Source organism: Ctenocephalides felis, unplaced genomic scaffold (genome assembly GCF_003426905.1).
Source record: "Ctenocephalides felis isolate EL2017-DRISC unplaced genomic scaffold, ASM342690v1 CF-g0.4_SCAFFOLD_01979, whole genome shotgun sequence".
NCBI classification, from domain to species: Eukaryota; Metazoa; Arthropoda; class Insecta; order Siphonaptera; family Pulicidae; genus Ctenocephalides; species Ctenocephalides felis.
This window is the reverse complement of record NW_020538133.1, coordinates 1-16,184: the sequence shown is the minus strand read 5'-3', so window position 1 is coordinate 16,184 and position 16,184 is coordinate 1. Positions and strand designations below refer to the sequence as shown.

The 16,184-nt window shown below is 31.6% G+C and overlaps 1 protein-coding gene across 1 annotated transcript; it reads left to right on the top strand.

The window, feature by feature from the left end:
* Positions 1-7,425: 7,425 nt before the first annotated feature.
* Positions 7,426-13,866, top strand: LOC113380260 (the record flags this gene model as incomplete). The annotated part of the gene is made up of 3 exons (XM_026619615.1): positions 7,426-7,565; positions 9,205-9,407; positions 13,759-13,866. Coding segments are annotated over exons 1-3 (451 nt in total), but the record flags the coding sequence as incomplete, so codon positions are not given.
* Between the last annotated feature and the right edge of the window lie 2,318 nt (positions 13,867-16,184).

The following is a 16,184-nucleotide window of genomic DNA, read 5'->3' as shown; positions in this document are numbered from 1 at the left end:
ATTGATGAATTAAAGTAAATTTATTAAAAAGTATATATGTAGAGCAGGACGAAGCACAAAGATTCAATTTGACTTTGAGCAAATATTAAATATGTTATAAAAATCAAACCAATTATATCACAACAAATAACATATTACAAATGAAATGAACAATTATCTGACTACGTTCAGTAAAACTGCCAGCTTCTTGTAGAAAAGTGCTTTTTTGCCGTCTATCAAAAATTTGTTATCTAACCCTTTTTACCCTATAGGCGTACTAACTTGCAACGGCCAGGTGGCAAACAGGATTAATATCTTATTTTAATTGTAAAGGTATTTTACAAAACAAATACATTTTTAACTAATGCTAAAAAACTGACAACGGAAGAAAATACTTTTATTATGGATTTTCGTTTATCTCCCGCTAGCAAAGTCATGACAATCAAGACTATGGCTGATTATACATCTTTTTCCCTCTACTTTCAAATATTGTTGTTAAACAATGCTTAACTTTACTGGTTTTTGACACATAGGCAGTGGACCTTTTTAACCCCTGACCTTTATATATTACTATTTATTCTTCGATAAATTCTGGGAAATTATAACTGGGAAAATGTTATTCGACAAAATGTCCCTTTGATCGATACCAAATTTAGGTTCTGAATTTAAATAACATATATAAAAAATAATATAACCTAGAAAATGTTTTTTAAATACCAATGAGTATATAATTATACAAATGAGATCTTTCAGAGCACCGTGTTCGAGAAAAATATGCCAAAAAGTGCATTTTCATTTTAACATTTCAAAAAAGTTGATATTTTAAGTATCTAGTAACACTTACGGCCCGTTTAATAACGTTTTTGCGTATAAATAAAACTACAAACCAAACTACTTACTACAATTTAATAATAATTAAATAATATTCACGTAATTGAGATGATGTATCTGACAAAAACGTTTGACATTTGACGTATTATCCACCGTCCATTCTTTTATTTAAATTACGTTTCCACAAAAATGTTCAAATTAAAAATCTAAAGTTTCTACGCGAGTTTAAAATAATTTCTCACCTTCCCGACCATCTCTGGATTGGAACGAATTTTTCAAGACTAAGACTGGCCAAATCGGTTTAGCCGTTTTCGAGTTTTACCGAACCATTTGGTTTATATATACCGTCATCTTTTTCTCTTCAAGAGTCTATTTCCGACTTCAAAGTTCCAAGTTGGTTGGCTTAGTTCTTTTTTAGTAAATTGTTGATTTAGATTTTACGACAAGGCGAAAAGCATTAAGAGGCGTTTTACACCTTTATGTTATAAAATCCGAAAATACGATTTACGATTTCTAAAACGACCGGCCGATGTATGTTCAATGCTCAATCGACCGTTTGATCGTCAAGAAGTTAGCTTTAGGTGTTCTCAGTTGAGTTTAATGGCTTTGGACCGGGTTTAAATTTAGAGGAGACCGGGGGTAATAATAATTTATGTTATATTCCTGGAATTGGCTTTTGTACATTCTTAGTACTTCTTGTGGGCCTTAGAAGCGCTTGAGAACACTCTTGAAGTCTTGAGTACCTTTGAGAACGCTTGTATACTTTTGAGAGCACTTGAGGCACTCTTGAGAAGACTCAAGTACACTCTTAAGAGCTCATGAAAGATGTCGAGAATTTGCGAGGGATCTCAAGAATTCTTTAAAACTCGAATCTTGAGAGTTTGCAAAAGATCTTGAAAATTTGCGAGGTATATTAAGAACTTATTAAAGATCTTGAAAATTTGAGAGAGATCTTGAGATCTCGTAAAGGATCTTGAGAACTTGTGAGAAATCTTGAGTACTGTTATGGAATACTTTTGAGTACTCTTGAGAGGATTTGAGGAATCTTGAGTACTTTTGAGGGAACTTGAGAACTTTAGGACACACTCAAATTTGCAGTAGAAACTTTGAATGCTTTTGATAACTCCTAAAAACTCTTGAGAGCATTTAATGGCATTTAAATATGTTAGGGGCCATTCTTGAGAAAACTTGTGAAGTTTTAAGAGAACAATTTAGTGCTTTTCAGAACTCATGAGAGTTATCTTGCAAATTTACGAGAGATCTTTGGAAAGTCTTGAGAAATCATCTTCAGAACTTGTCAACAGTACCTTTGAGAACATTTGGAAGCTTTATTGAATTTGAGTTCTTGAAATTTCTGGGTTTATTAGTTTTGAGGAGACCATTTTAGGACTTTTGAGGGCTTCTGAAGGGCCTATTTTCTGAGAGCTCTTGAGATCTTCTCAAAGTCCTTGAGAACCTTTGAGGGCCCTTGAAAACTTTCGAGGGCCCTAGAAAACTACTGAGGGCCCTAGAGAACGTCTGAGGTCCCTTGAGAACTTTTGAGGGCCCTAAAAAACGTCTGAGGGCCCAAGAGAATGTCTGAGGGCTCTTGAGAACGTTTGAGGGCCCTAGAGTACATCTGAGGCCCCTTGAGAACGTCTGTGGTCCCTAGAAAAGTTCTGAGGACCCTTGAGAACTTCTAGAGGCCTTTGAGAACTTTTGAGAGCCCTTGAGATTTTCTTAAAGCCCTTGAGATCTTTTTAAAGCCCCTAAGATCTTTTAAGAGCCTTTGAAAACTTCTGAAGGACCATGAGAAATTCTGAGGAGCTCTTGAGAACTCTTGAAAACTCTTAAGTGTTCTTGATATCTCATGAAATCCTTTAATAACGTTTAAGATAAATTTCGAACTTTTAAAATCGTATAACGGCTTTTAAGAACGTCTTAGGATTCTTGAGAATATATGGGTATTGTCGAGAACATCTGAGTATTCTTGAGAACATCCGAAGGTTCTTGAGAACTTCCAAAGGTACTTGACATCTCTTAGGTGTTCTTAAGATTTTTTGAGACTTCCAACGAACTTTTAAGTATTTTTGAAATCTTATGAAAGCTTTTGAGAACTTCTGAGGGTTTTTGAGGAATTCTGAGGGCTATTGAGAACTCTTAAGTGCTCTTGAAAACTTTTGTTTCTTAAGAACGTTTGAGAACTTTTAGAACTTCTGATTATTCGTAAGAGTTCTTTTGTCTTATGTCGACTTCCAAAAACCTCTGAGGGCTTTCGGGAACGTCTTAACATTCTTTTGAGAATCTTTTAGAGCACTGTTTTATAAAACTCTCTAGAAATTTTTTGTTTTGTTTATCGTTTTTGTAATTTTATGTTGTTGTTTGGTGTTTTATTAATTTCTATCATTTAATTCCGATTTATAAAACAAACCGACATTATTCTACACAAGTATTTCCAATGGATTTTTCATCCATTTTCCTCTTTTTTTATATTTTTCCGTACTCGTTTGCGATAATTCACAATCCGTCGATCCGTTCATGGTGCAATAAAAGCTTCCTCGTTCAGTCCGTCCATTAACCGGAACTACAGATAACCGGATAACCGGATAAACCGGAACTATTACGTACTCCGGGCAAAGAGATGTTATCACGTTTTGTGGATAGATAGAACTTTGGAATTGGGTTAATCTAAGGGGATGGTAACAACCTCAAAGCACACTACTGCTGCTAGTTATCAATGTATATGAAAACTAGTGGTGTATGGCATCGTGCCTTAAGGCAAATTGCTGGAACTTCCCGTACTGTAATGAAATATTCGAGAAATTTTAAACGTTCTCAAATATATTATTACAAATACTGTAACTTTCATTATTTCTTCTTGTTATACCTGAGCAAATAATCAAATGTAAATCATAAAGAAATCAATTTATCTCTAGGACATTAACAATCGTCATTTCATTTTCAAATTCAATCAATTTCAAAAAAATAGTTGCCTGATTTACACAAAATTGAAAAAGTGCTCCCGTATGGTCACAGTTTAAACGCATTTGCAAATAAATCTGTACGATAGTTTCACTTATACTGTGCTTAGCGTGGCGGCATTTTCACATTTTTCAATAGTTTTCACAAAATTGGAAAAGTGCTCCAGTTACGTACTGTAGCAGTTTAATAAACGCACTTGGGTAAATATTTGTACCAGAGTGGCGCTTAGACTGTGCTTAGCCTGGGTGATTTTTTGAATTTTTGATCCAAAATTACAAAAATATTTTTTGAAAAAAAAAATTAGAAACAAATTTTTTTTTTCAAAAGCAATTATTTAGTTGAAATAAGCAGAAAGTTTTTTGAATCATTTAAATCGGACGCTTAATTCTCACAAAAACTGTCATTTTTTTAACATTTAGCTCTGTATCTCAGAAACCGCTGGGTCTACCTTTGCCAAAAACTAATAACAACTTTTCCCCGTCATTACGAATTGAATGTTTTTGAATCATACAAATCGGACGATCCTTTCTCTCAAAAACTCGATTTCTATTTTCTGCACTCTTTGCTCCATATCTCCGTAACGGCTGGACCTGCCTTTGCCAAAAACTAATCAGCACATCTCCCTATTAATAGGAATCGAATGTTTTTTGAACCATTCAAATCGGTTGATCCGTGCGCCCGAAAACGTGTACGAAAAAATGCGGGAAGTTAAAAATGAAGGATTGATTGTACTAATGATTAATTTACTAGAGGAGAATGATGCAGATTTAAGAGAATTTTTATATTTCTCCTGGTTTTTCTCTTTTCGTTTCTGATTATAATTTTATCCTTTCTACTTATAGCCAGTTTTAGTTTTAATGCCTTCTGGCCAGCTATAATAGCTAAACACGGGGGCCACTTTTATGCTTTTAACAGTTTACGAGAAATTATTTATAGATTTGTATACAAAGTAAGAAGACTTTTGGTGGAATTGAAAACGCTGGTCAAGGATAAAAAATATTTTATTTGGATATCTATTTTTAGATCAGGTTGCTCTGTTATCTTGAGAGTCAGGACAAAAATGTCGATTGATACATTTAAATAAACTAATTCATACACCCCGATACAAACAATTTAAGTAGAACTAATTTGAAGCCTCCAATGTATATTGTACGAGTTTGCTGGGTGATATAAGGGACATTTTTTAAGAAGTCTTTAAATTACTCGAAATTTTTGTTCTGTGCACCCTTTTTTAATAAGCTTAGCAGAAACTATAAAAAATACACTGCAATTCTATATAAACAAATGTATATACCCCGGTTGGAAGTTTTTGAATAAAATGAATTTGAAGTCGCCAATGTATATTGTACAACTTTGCTGGGTAATATTAGGGATATTTTTTAAAATTTTGTGAGGCAATCTATATTTGATTTTTTTTGAGTTACCTTAATAGAAACTAGATAAAATATATTGAAATTCTGTATAAACAGACTTTTATTCTCCGATACAAACATTTTGATTAAAACTCGCTTAAAGACACCAATGTATTTTGTACAAATTTGCTGGGTCACTTTCTGGCAAATCTTGAAAATACTCCAAAAATTTATTCCGGACACTCTATTTTAATTAGCTTAGCAGAAATTAGTTTAAGTTTACAATTCTATACAAACTGTTTTATACACCCCGATACTAATTTTGCAAACCAACCTATATAATTTCACTTTTCCCCATATAATTCTCAATATGTTTTCCTATTCCTATTCATCGAGTTAATATCGATTTCAAAAAAAGTGTCTATTATTTTCTTATGTCATACACCACTAGTTGATTTAATAATAATAATTGTTTTCCGAAAAAGGCGTCTGATACAAAAGCGATAATATTTAATCAAACATGCAAATATCTTCCACCCGAGTCGTGAATTCCGATTTGATTCCCAACGGATGCAATCAAATTCCAAATAACATTAATCCCAAATATAGATGGAGAGCTGACGACCCAGGAAGGAATAGAAATATTAAAATAAAATTGGATTAATAGAATAGATAATACATATTTAATCTAACGGACCTTAAATTTATTTTTGCTACAGTATTTTTATATAATTTGACAAATGCCTAAAAACAAATAATTTTATATTGAAAAATTTAAAAAGAAACTTTAGTTTTGGCAAGTATATATACTTGGTAACTTTTATAAAATCGTCTTATAATATTTGATTCAAATAAATATTTTGTTACAAATTAATTTATAAAAATTATCTTACATTAAAGAAAAAAATGCTTTTTTTGTTTTGACTGAAATAATTTTATAAAGTAATTCTGATAATTTTGCAACAAATTTTTTTAATATTTTTTTTTGTAATTTGGAATTTGACAAATGCAGTTTTTCTATAATGCACTATTTCCAGACTTTGTGAAGAAAAACTCTGATTTTGCATCAACTTTTATGGAAAATGTTTAGTTTGAGATATGAAAACAATTGATATTCTAAGGGTTATAAGCTATCTAAGGGTTTTATGCATTATAAGATAGCTAACTATCAGCATAATGCATTTAAAAAAATCTTCAGTGCCAAAATTTGATAATGGAGGTTCTCCAGATCATTAAAGGTTATAAGCTTGCTAATTATCAGTATCTTGCGAATAAAAAAAATATTATGTGAGAAATCTTTAATAATTTCTCCAGATCAGTATAGTTGTATTAATTTGTCTAAAATTGTTCTAAATTGTCTAAAATTGTAGTAAATTTTCTGAAAGCTTCATAAGTCGTCTGAAAAATGTGTAAACCTTTTAAATTTGTAAATTGTCTAGAATTGTTGTGGATTATGTTATATTAGATTTGAAATTGTCTTATAGTTTTATATTATGTGAAAAAGTTGTAAATTGTCTAAAATTTGTTATTGTTCGATAAGTCTTTATTAACTTCCCGTAGGATAAGTTATTGTAATGGGCAGAAAATCGAAATTGAAAATTTTTACATTTCTCGATGTTTTGAAGGTTTCTGAACGTTTTGGCATACCTCAGAAAAATGGTTGTGTGTGTATGTATGTATGTATGGATACAAATTTCCAGTCACGTTTTTGGGCGCACCATTATTACGACACATTTTTTTACATTTTTTTAAAATAACACTCATTCTACTAATTAGTAGGTAAATTTTTTGCTTATATAATTAATCTTATACAAGGATGAAAAATTCATACTAATTTGTAGACGAAGCTGCCTTTCAGCACATATTTATTTATTACCATTTGTCAAAGTCGCTGGCGCTCCGTCTATTTTCTTTAATAATACAATTAAAAGTTATTTGTTTTGCGAATCGCACGGATCGACAAGTTGAAAATGGAACATGGGGATATGATTTTAATTATTCAGACACAATTTCGAATTGGATGGATAGGGAATGAGTGATGTATCATCACAATCATAAAATGGAATAGAAATATACCCACGAAAAAGAACTCTACTAACTAACAAAAAAAAATATACTAAAAATATCTGATGGAGAAGAAAAATGAATACTACTAAACGGTGATCTTATGTTCGAATTACTGGAAACAATTGCTGAAATGTTACATTTTGGTTATTGTTCTTTATGTGTCAAATAGTAAACTGCATTTCATGTAAAGAACTATAATATTCTATTTTTTCAATTTTTTTTTTCAGGATACAAAATGTCAGGGACAGATTCAAATCCTGCCTATAAGCAGAGCCGGAGTATGTCGATATGTGCTCCAGGCTCCTCTATGGAAGCGGTTCTCACAGCCCCTTCGGGTTCGAACACACCCGAAGGTTCCAGCACACCTAACAGAAGGTACTTGATTGAAAAAAAATAAAAATAAAATTTCTTGAACACTTATTAATATCTAAAAAAACAGCTGCTTGCATCGCACATTGTACTGAGATCATTGCGTTTGTTTATAGTTCTATTGTTATAAATGCTTAATTAAGTTCCTTTGCAAATTCGTTCTTTGTATAAATTTTCTTCAAAATGCAGTACAATCGGGTTAAAAATATCTATATTGAGCTTTTAAAGTGTTAATGTGTTCTGTAAGCGTGTTGCGTAATAACGCACGTCTTTTCAATAAAATCTCATGAATAAACTAGTGGTGTATAGCATCGTGCTTTAAGGCAAATTGCTGGAACTTCCCGTACCGTAATTAAATATTCGAGAAATTTTAAACGTTTTCAAATATATTATTACAAATACTGTAACTTTCATTACTTTTGCTATCTTGTTATATCTGAGTAAATTAAATGTAAATCTTAAATCAATTTATCTCCAGAACATTAACAATCGTCATTTCATTTCGAATTCAATTAAAAAAAAAATAGTTGCATAAAAGTTACACAGAATTGAAAAAGTGTTCCCGTATAGTCACAGTCTAAACGCATTTCTGTGCGACATTTTCACTAATACTTGGCGGAATTTTCACATTTTCAATAATTTTCACAAAATTGGAAAAGTGCTCCGACGTAAACAGTCTAAACGCACCAGGGTAAACATTTGTACCAGAGTGTTGCTTAGACTGTGCTTAGCCTGGGTAATTTTTTGAATTTTTATTCCAAAATTACAAAAATATTTTATGGAAAATAAAAAAAGATGTAATAATTTTTTATTCTCAAAAGCAATTGTTTTATCAATACAAGCAGAAAGTTTTTTAGATCGTTCAAATCGGACGCTTAGTTCACTCAAAAACTGCCATTTTTTGCACATTTAGCTCTGTATCTTCAAAATTGCGGGACCTGTCTTTGCAAAAACTAATCACCTCTTCTCCCAATAATTACAAATTGAATGTTTTTTAGATGATTCAAATCGGATGATCCGTTCTCTCAAAAACTCGATTTGTATTTTCTGCACTTTTTGCTCCGTATCTCCGTAACGGCTGGACCTGCCTTTGCCAAAAACTAATCAGCACATCTCCCTATCAATAGGGATCGAATGTTTTTTAAACCATTCAAATCGGTTGATCCGAGCGCCCGAAAACGTGACTGGAAAATTGTATCCATTATAAAATTGTACACACACACACACATTCATTTTTTCAAAGGTATGCCTGAAATATGTTCAGAAACCTTGAAAACGTCGAGAAATGCAAAAATTTTCATTTTCGATTTTCGGCCCATTACTATAACTACCCTACGGGAAGTTAATAAATACATATGCGATGCAGTAGATTCTACATATATAAATGTATGGCATTATGGTTAAACGCACCGCCTTGTGTGGACGGGGTCGTATGTTTGAAGGTTCGAACCCAACCTAACATCGTGCAATAGCGATGTCTATTTTCACTTATATAAATCAAAAATATGTTTCGAATTGAAAGTAGCCGATTTTCGAGCAGCGGAAATCAGTCACTTTATTCTTCCCTTAATCGAGTTACAATCGAACCTGCCCAAGGGCAGTACTACCCGTTATTTTATCTATATCTATCTAATTTTTTTTTCAGACGTAGGCCCGCAACTCGCACCCAAAGTGCCCGAATGACGGGTCCCCGTTCTGTAAGGCGAAAACAGCAATCTTCACATCAACTTCAGGAGCCCCTTCAGAGGAACCTTTATAGCAGTGAACCGAGGCTCACTGAAACCGAGACCCCTCCTCAAAGAAGAAGGGGCTCCACTAGAAGGGTTCAACACGGATATGGTTACCCAGGTAAGGGAGTAATAAATAACCACAGTATTGTTTATATATTTATAAAGTACTACTGAACCGATTTTGAGGGCACTACTAGTGTAACCGCCTAAAAAAGGTGATTTTTGGGAATTTATATTAAAAAAAATACTTCATCAATCATTTTAAAATTTTAGGAATATATTTATACATGTTTTAAGAATACATAGTAAAATTTTTGAAGAAAAAAATTAAATATTTCTCAAGTTATCGTCGATCTCCAACGGCGCGACAAAAAAAGCCCTTCACTGCTGCAGTGATTCCGGCCTTCTACGTGGATGAAATTTAAAAAAAAAATTTCGTTAAACTACATAGTATTGTCTGCAGAATGAACTACTATAAAGAAAAAGAATCAAAAATTGACAAAATGACGGCGTTTTTTAAAACAAAGGCTTATTTTACCCATAATTTTGGTCGTTTTTGGACTGCCAAAATTCGATTTTTGATCCGATCAAAAAATCGATATTTGATTTTACGGAGTACCATATATAGAACATGTAAAAAAAAAATCGATAGTGATCGGATCATTTGTTTTTGAGTAATCGCTGTAGCAAATTCGGAAAATGCTGTTTCGAGAAAAACGCTTTTAAAGATAAAACGATCGTTATGCTATATACTATATACATACTCTTTAAATGGCTGTGACTCAAAAACTATTTAAGATATCGATTTAAAATTTTGGTATGTTATTTATTTTTGGTATAACCTATCGAAATATGGAAAAATTAAAAATTTCACACTAGTTGTGCTCCTTAAATTTGTTTTGCTCGCCATGTGCATTTATATCCAACTTAGGTTATAGGCAGCATTAAAAAATCTCAATTTACTACATGGTGACCCCATTCGGTCAAATCAAGCAGTTTTTTTTAAGAAACAATATTTTTTCCATCTCTCTACTACATCAAATATTTCATTTTTCGGTCAAATCAAGCAGTTTTTTCAAGAAACAAGATTTTTTTTTATCTCTCTCCACTACATCAAATATTTCATTTGAAACAAGCAGTTCAAAAGGACCTTTTATCCTTTGATATATTTTCTCGTCCTACACAATATTTCTCGTTTATCTCAATAGACGGACGGACCGTCCGTTCGTTTAATTTTCCACAACTATAAGCTTTTGCTGTAGTCATAAACTGCAGCTATTTTTATTGTCGTTAAAATACCGGACATTTCCTCCGGAAACCCTGCGTATGATATACTTTATAGTCCTCACATAATCCTTATGAGAAATGGAGTAGAAGACATATCGACACGGTAAACGACATATGTATTTAACCCTTTGCGCTCGATTGGAGACTCTCTAGTAACTCGAGTTAAAATTTATGTTGTTTTTGATAAAAAAAAATTAAATATTTAAAAAAAAAATTTTTTTTTGAAAGTTTGAAAAAAAAGTGTATTAGAGTTACTGCAAGTTAATGTGCAAAGGTTGCAAATAAGTGGTCAAGAGAATTAGGAGAGAAAAGTGTTGACTAAAACAATAATCTATAATATAAAAATGAATCGCAAAATGTGTTGGTAAGCGCATAACTCAACAACGCCTGGACCAATTTCGCCAATTCTTTTTTTAAAATGTTCGTTAAGAAAAAATCGAATAATTGCCGGGAAAACCCTAAAAACAGCCCTTTTCTTTTTCACGTACAAACGTTAGTATTTTCATATTTCAACGGAATATTCACTCAAGTCAATGGAGCGTTTTGGGTCTGAATTTTTTTACTGTGCTCCAATTCGTATGAAATTTTGAAATTAGGTTTATCTTACTCTCAAGTTCAAAAGTGAAAATAATTTAGACTCCGTTGCCATTTCCCGGGGGGATGATATCCCTCTCACTGGTATAATTTTATTTTTTTCAAAATAACGTCGGATATCGATAAAAGAACTAACTATAAGAAAAAAATGTTTTATAATGTTTTTCAAAAAAGCAAATATTCATCAGTTTATTTAAAGCAGTTCTACATTTTAGATCCATATGGGTGGATGTATAAACATTTCGGTATAGACTGTAGTGTAAAAAAACATAATAATTTTTAACTAATTGGTAAATATAGGTCATTAAAAAAGATTGGAACTTTTGAATTGTAAACATAAGTACAGGACAACGCCTGTCGGGTCGTCTAGTTATATATAAATTAATTATCGAAGTTTTTTTGAAATATATAGATTTTGACATTAACTATCAATTTATTTTTATTATTGTCAAAATTAATTAAAGTCACCATCAATGTTATGTTTCGAATATAAATTGAGAAAGACCAATTTTTCAATGTATTCTTGCTATTGCTTGATTTGATTAAATTTAGTCACCAATTTAATAAATTTATTTAGAACTCTAGAAAAATGATTGCCGACTCGTATTGCCACACACACACACTTGATATCTATATTATTTTACGAAAACCTTTTTTTATGCTCGTTTGGTGCATCACGCGCAACGTAGATGAGAAATAAAAAAATGCATTTCATGTAATTATTGTATGCTCTAGAATTTTTATTTACATTCATTTGAATAATGAATAGAAGGGATGGTGGTAGAATGTAAAAGGAATTAAATGAAAATGCAGAATACTGTCGGAAGATGCATATTTATGTGCAGAGGATAATAAAGGATGCGGTTTTATAAACACACAGCTATACATATATATCTATATATATATATATATATATATATATATATAATATACTAGCTGACCCGGCAGACGTTGTTTTGATAAGTAAGATATATTCTAAACAATTTCTAGAGAATCAAAAATATTAATAATTTGGTGTATAAGACTTTGAATACAATGAGGTATTATAAAAACAATAAACCCCATTTGTCTATATTTTGTTAATACAATCAAACTGGAAGATTTATACACTTTCTATAGAAAACATAGTATAATCCATCCAAGTCTTTTTTGGTCTTTCGACTTATTGATTACGTTTCAAGTTTTTCAGATTCTTTTTGGATTCTGGATTTTGTGTATAATTGTAAATAATACTACTGGGCTTATACAAAATTTTCAAATTTCTGCGAGGAGAGATAGAAAATTAATCAAGTATTTCTTCTTTGACCTGGTTTTTGAAAACTTTCAAGTAACATTCGATGAAATAAAGTAAATTTAATAAAAGCTATAAATGTAGAGCAGGGCGAGGCACAAAGGTCCAATTTGACTTTGAGCAAATATAAACTATATCGTGAAAATCAAATCAATTATATCACAACCAATAATACATTTCAAACGAACAATTATCTGTATACGTTCTGTAAAACTGCCAGCTACTTCATCATTCTAGAAATGTGCTTTTTTGATTTTTTTCAAAAATTCGTTATCTAGATCTTTTTAGTCTATAACTTGGAACGGCCAGGTGGCAAACAGGTTTAATGTCTTATTTTATTTTAAAGGTATTTTACAAAATAATTACATTTTTAACTAATGCTAAAAAACTACCAACGGAAGAAAATACTTTAACTATGGATTTTCAAAAAATACCGTTTATCTCCCGATAACAAAGTCATGAGAATCTAGGTTATAGCTGGTTATACATCTTTTTTCCTCTACTTTCAAATATTGTTGTTAAACAATGCTTAACTTTATTGGTTTTCGAGACATCTCTGATGAACCTTTTTAACCCCGGACCTTCATATATTACTACCTATTCTTCGATAAATTCTGGAAAATGTTATTCGACGAAATCGATACCAAATTTAGGTTCTGAATTTAAATAACATAAATAAAAAATAATATAACCTAGAAAATGTTGTATGAATACCAATGTGTATATAATTATACAAATGAGGTCTTTCAGAGCACCGTGTTTGAGAAAAATATGCCAAAAAGTGCATTTTTATATTAACATTTCAAAAAAGTTGATATTTTGAGTTTCTAGTAACACTTGCGGCCCGTTTACTAACGTTTTTGTGTACAAATAAAACTACAAACAAAACTACTTACTACAATTTAATCATAATTAAATAATATTCACGTAAAACATCCTATTAAACGTAATTGAACAATATCTGTCAAAAAAGTTTGACATTTGACGTATTTCCACCGTCCATTGTTTTATTCAAATTACGCTTTTACAAAGATGTTCAAATTGAAAATGTAAAGTTTCTATGCAATTTTAAAATAATTTCTCACTTTTCCGGCAATCTCTGGATTGGAACGAATTTTTCAAGACTAAGACTGGCCAAATCGGTTTAGACGTTTTCGAGTTTTAGTGGATCATTTTATCGAGAGCTCCATTTTTATATATAAGATATATATATATATATATATATATATATATATGTGTGTGTATATGTATATAAATATTACAGTCGTTGTAAAATTTGGTATTTTTTTATTTTTAGCAACTCAAAGAAAATCAGCAGCATTTCTGGACGTACCAGGAGCTGGTGGAGGTGGAGAGGAAGATGAAGACAATTATAGGCTGAGGTCCTTCAGTATCACCAAAGGAGGTCAGTGGCAATTTTTTTTTATAATTTTCAGTTTTTTCGAAATTGCATTCTAAACTACTGAATCGATTTTGAATCGAGTTATAACGAACTACCTTTAAATTTTTGAAATCGGTCCATTAGTTTTTGGGAAAAACTCGACTAAAAGTAAAAAAATCACAGACACATACTTTTACCAATATTAACATATATATTATCATTTTCCATCCTTTACCATCTATTAATACAGCAGAAAATGATTCATTTTCCCATTTTCTCATTTTGTGTTTAACTGCTGTAGCAGCAGTCTGTAGTTATAAAAGCGTTTTACGGCTGCAAATTAACTTTGAACCGTTCCAAATGGTTTCTGGTGAAACATCAACATCATCATCATCATTCCTTTAAATAACACCAACGACTGGTCCTTTGTTCCTTCGCAAAAGTTAGTTTATTTATTCGTTTCGTAAAGTATTATAGTATATAGCGAGTTGTTCCCAAGAAGAAGTCGGCCGCCCGGAATAACATTTCTTTACGCTTCACGGTACATGAAAACATCACACGAATTGTCGAGGTGAATTTGGAAATGGAAACCTTTGAGGGAATTAAAATAGTATAATGGGTGTGTGAGTGGTTGTAGGTACTATTTATAGGTAACAGGTCAGTTGTTTGTGTAACTTCCCGAAGGAGAGGTTTTAGCTGAGGCAGAAAATCCGTTTTGGTAATTTTATGTTTTCTCGGCGTTCCATTCTGAATCGTTTGAGATCAATTCCGTAGGATAAGTTATTGTAATCGTCCAAAAATCGAAATTGAAATTTTTTACATTTCTTCACGTTTTGAAGATTTCTGAACATTTTGGCATACCTCAGAATGTGTGTACACCTAAGTCTGTTTTTACACGGTCTTTTTGTACACGATTTTGATATAACACGGTTTGAAAATTGAATATTTTTAATTTTTTTACACGATTTTATTCCATTTAGCACGATTTGAAATTTTATGTGCTTCAATTTTTTTGTCAAATTTAATTTTTGCGAAGTATATTCATATCACAAAAAAGTATTTATGAAAGAAAAAAGTCTGAAACCATCAATAGTATCGACAGTTTGCGAACACTAGCTTAAAGATTTAAGTGAATTCGCCTTTAGCGCGTTTTAATTTAATAATTATAATAATAATAATAATAATAATTTAATTTAATTATAATTATAATAATAATAATTTAATTTAATTTTAATAGGTTTTAGAGATTAGGAACAAATCACCCATTTTTGTATAAGATCAATGTCTTTTTTTTTACACGTTTTTTTTTTACACGGCTTCTTCTGGAAGCAATCTACCGTGTAAAAACAGACTTAGGGGTATGTGTATGTATGTAGGGATACAATTTTTCGTCCACGTTTTCGGACGCGCAGTTCAACCGATTTGAATGATTCAAAAAACATTCGATTCCTATTGATAGGGAGATGTGTTGATTAGTTTTTGGCAAAGGCAGGTCAGCAGTTACGGAGATAAAGAGCAGAGTGCAGAAAATAGAAATCGAGTTTTTGAGAGAACGGAGTATCTGATTGGAATGATTCAAAAAAACATTCAATTCGTAATGTTAGGGAGAAGTGGTGATTAGTTTTTGGCAAAGGTAGGCCCAGCCGTTTTGGAGATACGGTGCTAAATGAGCAAAAAATTGCAGTTTTTGAGAAAAATAAGCATTTGTTTTGAATGTTTCACAAAGCTTGTGTTGACGAAACGATTTTTTTGAGAAACTAGTGGGGCGCATGGCATTGTTCCTTGCACATTGCTGGAACTTTCCGTTTTTTTTTAAAAGAGTAACATTTTTGACAAAAATTTACTCTGAAAAAATTAGATTTTTTAGAAACTATAAATTTTTGACAAAAATTTACTTTTTTTTGAAAGAAAAAAGACTTTTTGTAGAAAAATTTATTTTGAAATATCTTGGAAATTCTGAACTTTTTTTCAAAGCAATCGTAATGCTTTAACTGCATATAGACGAAATATCGAAGCGCGTAAGCGCCGCGTCGCCGTCTAACGGATAAACATTGGTACGGAACTCATAGTGATGTAAACAAAGTTTATACTTATTGTTAAAATCTCTATAAAATATCTGATAAATTGATGTGCATATGTCTAATGATCATTTTTGACCGCCAAATGGCATTTATTTTTACTTTTTTTACTAGATCTCCGAAACCGCTAGACCTGCCTTCATGAAAATTTGATCAGTTCATCTTGCTAATACAAATCAAATCAAATTCTCCGTTCTCTTAGAAACTGAGTCACCGTTTTTAGCACTTTTTGTCCCATATCTTCGGAACGGCTAGACCTGCCTT